The sequence below is a fragment of the Mesitornis unicolor genome, unplaced genomic scaffold (genome assembly GCF_000695765.1).
Source record: "Mesitornis unicolor isolate BGI_N332 unplaced genomic scaffold, ASM69576v1 scaffold6308, whole genome shotgun sequence".
Classification (NCBI taxonomy): Eukaryota; Metazoa; Chordata; class Aves; order Mesitornithiformes; family Mesitornithidae; genus Mesitornis; species Mesitornis unicolor.
In genome coordinates this window covers 2,983-10,120 of record NW_010199671.1, presented here as the reverse complement: position 1 = coordinate 10,120, position 7,138 = coordinate 2,983, and the positions used below count along the sequence as shown (strand labels likewise).

Below are 7,138 nucleotides of genomic sequence, written 5' to 3'. Positions count from 1 at the left end.
AAGCTCTTTTATTTTTGAGCAAGCTAGAAGCAAAATGCTTGCATAATAAACTATACTGTTGACTTGACAAATAACATGGACCTTGGTTCATCTTAATAATCTTAAGCTATTAATAAACTAATTTAATTGAAAATGCTAGAAATGTTTTACTGTAAATTAGGTAAATTCTTAATGTAATCATTGTGCAGTCTAACCTTCTGGTTTTGTTCAGGACGGCCTGGCATTGTCATTATGGATCGCTCTCAGCACCATGCAGGGAATGGCAATGAGCAGCCGCCTTCACGGGAGCATGGTCGTGGTGAAGATGAGAGACAACGACAGCTGGAGCGCCTCGGTAGGGAGGAGGCCTATTACCAGTTTGTTAATGAGCTCAATGAAGAGGACTACAGGTTAATGAGAGACCGCAACCTGCTTGGCACTCCTGGTAAGATGTGGATACCTTGAGTAGAAAAGGTATCTGTCAGGCATCACATGCGGTTGAATGACTTGCATACCCTGACACCTGTGGCTTTGTAGAAAGGAAAAAACTCTTTTCAAAAAAGAGTTCAAAATTCTTTTCAAAATTAATGATATTCATTAAAATTAGCAACTGAATAGATATTAAAGCTGGAATAAAAATATAACTCTTTCAAATGCAGGATCTCCGCATATAGGTAATATCCAAACCCAAAAAATTCATATCTGGTACCTTAAAGTATATCTGTTGATATGTGGCAATTTTGGAGGCCTCCAAGTTGTTACTAGAAGTTGGCATGCTCTTGACACACATTCAGCATGTTTTTTCTTCCACCCCAGTACCTGCTTCCTCTGTTATCTGTGTAACTGTGTTATAATCTCATAGTAGTGCTGTTTCTTTTGGATTTCATTAATTTTAATTTATTTCTGAATATTTTCCTTCAAGGTAGCACATAGTGTTACTTCTGCATGGCTGTGTTGAGCCAATAATAATGTCTTACCTAGCAGCATTATCAAAATGTAAATTATTTCAGGGGAAATAACAGCAGAAGAGTTGCAGCAACGCTTGGAGAGGGCTAAGGAGCATCTGGCATCGCATACTGATCTGGATAACGAAGAAGGTGAAGGTAGAATGGTTGGAGGTAAACATTCATATATATTTATATATAAATACAGGTACACATCGTACATGATGCATAAATATTGTTCTGTACCGATATTTAAGAGAAATGCTGCAGTGCTACGCATTTCAAGTCTTGTTTTCTCATTGTGCCTCTGTGGATTGTTTTTAAAGTAGAAAGGATTTCCTAATGATATGAAAACAAACTTGAAATACTTCATGAAAACTGATTTATGTCTGCCACAAATTACTTTCTCCTTTTCTGGTTTCCTTTTGCTAGTAAATTTAATAGCACAAAAATAATTTTCATTCATATTCTTAAAAGGGTTTACCATATATTAGAGAAGTTGCAACAGAAAGGAAATTAGTTGGGAAATAGTCAACCTCTCCACTGTTTTGTTGGTTTTGTCGTTTAATTTCAATTCGTTTTAATGGAGTGAGGCTTGTATTATGTGCACTGTCTTCTCACTTCCCCAGCAATACTGACTTAATCATTTGGTGAATTCTAGTCAGATTTAGGAGAGGAAGAGGCAACTCTGAAACAAAAATACCTAAGTTTTTTCAGGTGTCATGCAAGTAGGGAGATGATGTAGAGAGCTTAATCTGATCCCTTCAAGGGAAAACCTTCACTGTGATTGTGACCATTGGCATCACAGAACATTAGGAGTTGGAAGGGACCTCGAAAGACCATCCAGTCCAACCCCCCTGCCAGAGCAGGATCACCTAGACCAGGTCACACAGGAATGTGTCCAGGCGGGTTTTGAATGTCTCTAGAGAAGGAGCCTCCACAACCTCTCTGGGCAGTCCGGTCCAGTGCTCTGTAACCCTTACAGTAAAAACATTTTTCCTTATGTTCACATGGAACCTCCTATGTTCCAGCTTGCACCTGTTGCTCCTTGTCCTGTCATTGGACATCAGAGAGAAGAGCCTGGCTCCTTCCTCCTGACATTTGCCCTCTACAAATTTATAAATATTAATGGGGTCACCCCTCAGTCTCCTCTTCTCCAAGCTAAAGAGACCCAGCTCCCTTAGCTGCTTGCTTTACACATGCAATTAGCACTAACCACAGTAATTGTCTGTTCTTGAGCCTGTACTCAAAGGAGATTTGGGAATGGAGCTGTGGATGTTATAGTAGGAAAAGAGTATATTTGCACAAAAGGAGCAAATCTGTTGAAACCGTGCATCATTTGTTCCACTGCTTATAGAAAATATTTTTTTAAATCTTTTCTAAAAGAAGACAAAATCAGTCATACTTTTCCTTACCTCATCAAAACTAGTTGACTAGGATACCTTCAAATTGATAGCTTAAGTGGACAGATGTTGGACAAGTGCAACTAACTTTGGACTACCTAAATCTGCACACTTTCTCAGAAGACGCCATCTGGGCATACTAATTTCTCTGTGTATCTGCTGCTGAGACAAATTCTAGGTTGAGTTTTGCTGACATTTTTACATATAGCATATTTTCAACAAAACTGTTAGCATAGTAAGGTAGCTGTTCTGCTATTGTAACATTTCTGAAGTCAGAGCTCAGCAAGCAAAAGGATTGGGAGTACATCGCTACGTCATAGTATGCGGAGTGTGCAAGTTGTATGAACATTTGCAATTCTCTGTTTCTCTCAGATTCTGATCTTTTTGGAGAAAACTCAAATGGTGACTCTTTGCTTGAATGGCTGAACACTTTTCATCGCACAGGAAATGCCACTCGCAGTGGACAGAGTGGGAACCAAACCTGGAGAGCTGTGAGTAGAACAAATCTGAACAGTGGAGAGTTTCACTTTAGCCTTGAAATCAACATAAATCATGAGCATAACAATTTTGAAGCTGCCGATGAGGAGTATGCAGGTACAGATAGCAGCAGAATGCATTCAGAAAGAAGACATCAAAGAGCTGCCAGTCTGGTAACCCCACGAACGAGGAGCAGGCCTCCAAGAGAGGCAAACAGTGAGGCTTCAAGCACTGCAAGGACCAGGTCTGCACGAAGTTCTGTGGCGCAAAGCTCTGAAGCAGCCTCTCACCTGGTCTCAGGGAGGCTCAGGAGTAGAACAAGAGAGTTGACAGGGCTTTCCCAAATGAACACTACACATAATAATTCAGCTGCTACTGGTGAACAAAGAGAAGTACCTGAAAGAGGAGTCACAAGAGGTAGAGCTAGAACAAGTGTTCGGATGAGTGCAAACCAAAGACTAGAAACTGTGCGGCTGAGGTCTACTTTAAGAAGTCGAAGCCGCTCACCACTGCAAAGGCAAGGTGATGCTGCTAATTCTGAGGAACATGGGCAGAGACGGAATAGAAATGCACATCAAGGCAACAGAAGTAGAAGACCAACAGCTCAGCCTTCTCTACACCCTGCCGAAGAACAAGCAAGAGGTAACACTCAGACTCCTCAGCTTTCCAGTGTAGCCCCGTCCTTGGGAATAACTTCAGAAGAGGAGGAATCTAGTAGGCCAGTAGCTGCTGTTAGGAGGCATCCAGCAATTACATTAGATCTTCAGGTGAGAAGAATTCGTCCTGGAGAAAATGAAGATCACGACAGTATTGCCAGCAGAACTCGTTCTAGAGTAGGAATGGCAGGAAATACAGTTACCTTTGAAAGTGACATTGGGGGATTTCGACGTACAATATCACGATCGGAACGTGCAGGTGTTCGAACCTACGTTAGCACTATACGGATACCTCTTCATCAGATTTCAGAAACTGGGCTTGGTGAACCCTCATCAGTGGCTCTTCGAACAATCCTTAGACAAATTATGACAAGCTTTGGAGAACTGAGTTCTCTAATGGAAACCGATTCTATCTCAGAACTGCAAAGAGGTGGTCATCACTTACTGGATGTACAGTCAGAGCAAAATAACTCAAGTTCAGGAAGCAATAGCAATGATCCAAGTGAGGTTTCATCTAGAAATGGGCATGCAGTAGAAGGCAGCAGGGAAACAAATGGACAGAGTGATGATAGTCGACGCTATGGCCGCAATACTGAAAGCCAAGATAACAGGCAGTCTCAGGATGCAAACAACCTCATGGAAAATGAAACGCTGTCCATACTACAACTTGCCCGCTTCTTCCTGCTGAGTGAAGATGAGGATGACGATCGTTTAAGAGGTTTAACCAAAGAGCAGATTGACAATCTTTCTACCCGGAACTATGAGGATATCCACACTGAAAATGAAATAAGTGAAACATGTAGTGTTTGCATTAATGAATATGTAGCAGGGAATAAGCTAAGGCAGTTACCTTGTATGCATGAGTTTCATATTCATTGTATTGATCGCTGGCTTTCTGAAAACTCCACTTGCCCAATTTGTCGGCAGCCTGTATTGGGGTCTAATGCCACAGATGATGGCTAGAATTATTTCTTTTGCTCTTATTTATAATGAGCCAGATGGAATGAATAGACTTACATAGGGGTCCATTTGTTTTGGAGTTCTTGTTAAATTTCTTTAGAAATAATAGGAAACTTGTTTAAATCTAGCTACATAAATACTATTTTTCTCCAAGTTCAGATCTAGGAGTACACATAGAACCAAATAATATCAGTAAAGTTTATATTTTTTTAGGTAATTTTGTTATGCTAAGCACTTTTGTAAATACAGAAATGCAATAGTTAATCAGCCCTGCTTAATGTATGGTTTTTTTAGGTATAATGGACTCACTTTATTTAGATTACAAATTGTTTCACACAGACCCACCACTGTGTTGAAAAATTAATGTCTAAATAGCTATTCATTAGTTTTTTGTTCTAAGAACAATTTCTTTCACGGAAAGTCTCTTGCTGAACATGTTTGTTAAAGATATTTAAGTTACTTGAAGTTCTCATTTCAATGCACTGTATTTTTTTTTCCAACGGAAATAGCCTTTCCAAAAACTTGCCAGTTCGGTTCAGTTTTAAAAAAATAACGGCAATTTTTCCATGTGGTCTTACACAGTGCTTAACGCTGATGAGTTTGTATTCAAAAGTGGATGGGTTAGTGACATTATCAAATGTACATAATTAGCTGCTGTCTTTGACAATCGCTCTTTTCAATGCAGACAGCAGTCAAATCAATAATTCCAAGAGGACATGTCTTACTGAACATGGTATTTGCTCAAAGAACACAAGAGCTCTGAGGAAGCCTTTTTACTCTTCCAAATTACTCAGTTGATATTCTTGGGTTTTTAACTGCCTTAGTTTAAAGAGGGAAGTACTTCCTTGACCATTATATTGTCTACAGTATGCATGGTTTGTGCATCCTATTCAGAAAAACAAAACGAAGGCTTAAAGTGGTTTTGTCCAGAAATTTAAGGTACACTTTTATATTAGTCCTCTTAAAAGGTTTCTGAGGACCGAATGGCAAAAGACACTAAAAAGAACAAAATATGCTTGCCTTAAAGTCCCCAGATAACTGTATAATTAGATATTAAGCTTTATACAAATAACTTATAAAGAAATAAAGTTGCAGACTAAATAATTGAGGCTTTGTGTGAATTACTGTTGAGCCATATCCTATAGATTGGTAAGAAGATCTGTCATTCTTGATGTTCCATCTCAGTTCCCACTTTATGCTTTTCCTGGTTCCCCCAGCTGTGTACTTGTGTTTCCACAATGTGTGTGTTAGCTGTTCTGGTAGAGAAGAATGCAAGGCAAAGCACTGCTGGGGCTTCTGGAAGTCAGTTGAACACTGCAGAACTCATCTTCTGAGAACTGTGCATCTCAGTCCTTGCGGAAAAGCAGAATTGTGCGGTACTCTTGGGCATGTATATTCTGAGTGGCAGAAAGAATACTTAAAGCGAAGAAGCCTTTCTTTGCCTGCTGATGGCCTTGGCAAAGGTGCTTCTGTGCCAGATGCTTCAGTTAAAACATATGCTCATGAAGGAAGGGAAACTATGAAATCCTGTATTGAGCTATTGGATGCCTACTTCTGTTTTGCAAGTGAGGAAACTTGTGTTAAAATTTCCACAAAAGTGCTGCTTTTTATTTCCAAAAGTAATTCTGAGGAATTCTCTTAAGAGAGCTAGATGACTTTAAGGATATGATTAACATCTTTTCTGATGTGATTTGGACTGCTAATTATTGCACACACTGCTGACACCTTTGAGTGCCTCTTCAGCCATATTAAAGAGTGAGGACATTTAAACATGATTATCAGAACTAGCTTATTTTTTAAGTTTTTTTCTATTACTTTTATTAGCTCCTGTTGTTGACTTATCAAAATACATGGGTGCCTTCTGCTACTTCCTTGTCTCCTTAGGGTTTTCCTTTATGCTTGAAAGCTGCCTGACTCAAGTGCCACATGTATAGAAACCTGTCTTTGGCTCACCATTGCCTTGCTGGTTGGTTGGGGTGGGTTTTGTTTGGCTTTCCTCACCCCCCAATAACTGAGAAGTCCTAATTAATTGCTTTTGATACAGAAGCTATTCCTCTGTAACTATTCTTGTTGCTCTTTTGAAATGGGATAACTGGTACTCATGTGGAATTCAATATGTGGATGCACTAGGCATATAGGTCATATAGTGATATAACAACTGCTTTTTTTCCTCTCTCATCTTCCAAATAATTCCTAATATTTTGATTGCTGCTCAACACTGAGCTTATATCTGAACAAATTTTGCAAAAGGATTTCACAGACTCTTAAATTTAATTGCTAATTTAGAACATTGTTGCATGCTTTTTGTGTACTATTGTGTATGGTTTTTTTCCTTTTGGATTATTCTGTACGTTGTGTGTAAGGCAAACTTTCTTTGCCCTTTTACCATCCTGCCACCTGTGATTTTTCTTTGCTTCTAATACCTCAGTAATTCTGCACCATTTGCAGATTTTATCACTTATTTTTTTCTGTTCATTTATAAGTATGTCATATAGCATAGATATTCTAATTCAAAGTTTAATCAATTATTTCTAGCTACTTAACCAGTAGTTTTGTGATTTAGTTTTTCTTTTAATAACAGAGACTAGAGGTACATAAATGTGGTTTATACAGTTGCTCTATCACCTGATGCCTCTTCCTCACCCAGGAAGAGAGGTCAGGAAAAGGAGAGATTTGTGGGTTGAAATAGAAATATATTTAATAATAATATTAAAAACTA

General features: G+C 38.9%; 1 protein-coding gene across 1 annotated transcript; it reads left to right on the top strand.

The window, feature by feature from the left end:
- The first annotated feature begins 231 nt into the window (after positions 1 to 231).
- Positions 232 to 4,422, top strand: RNF6 (ring finger protein (C3H2C3 type) 6). The gene is made up of 3 exons (XM_010189515.1): positions 232 to 424; positions 990 to 1,082; positions 2,699 to 4,422. The coding sequence occupies exons 1-3, from the start codon at positions 232 to 234 to the stop codon at positions 4,420 to 4,422; spliced, it is 2,010 nt and encodes a 669-aa protein (XP_010187817.1).
- Positions 4,423 to 7,138: the final 2,716 nt, after the last annotated feature.

What these genes read in the sequence shown, in the direction of transcription:
- RNF6 (XM_010189515.1), top strand. Translation starts at nt 232, where the DNA reads ATGGATCGCTCTCAGCACCATGCAGGGAATGGCAATGAGCAGCCGCCT. An exon ending in CAACCTGCTTGGCACTCCTG is followed by an intron (nt 425 to 989) that starts GTAAGATGTGGA and finishes AAATTATTTCAG; the next exon opens with GGGAAATAACAGCAGAAGAG. An exon ending in GGATAACGAAGAAGGTGAAG is followed by an intron (nt 1,083 to 2,698) that starts GTAGAATGGTTG and finishes TGTTTCTCTCAG; the next exon opens with ATTCTGATCTTTTTGGAGAA.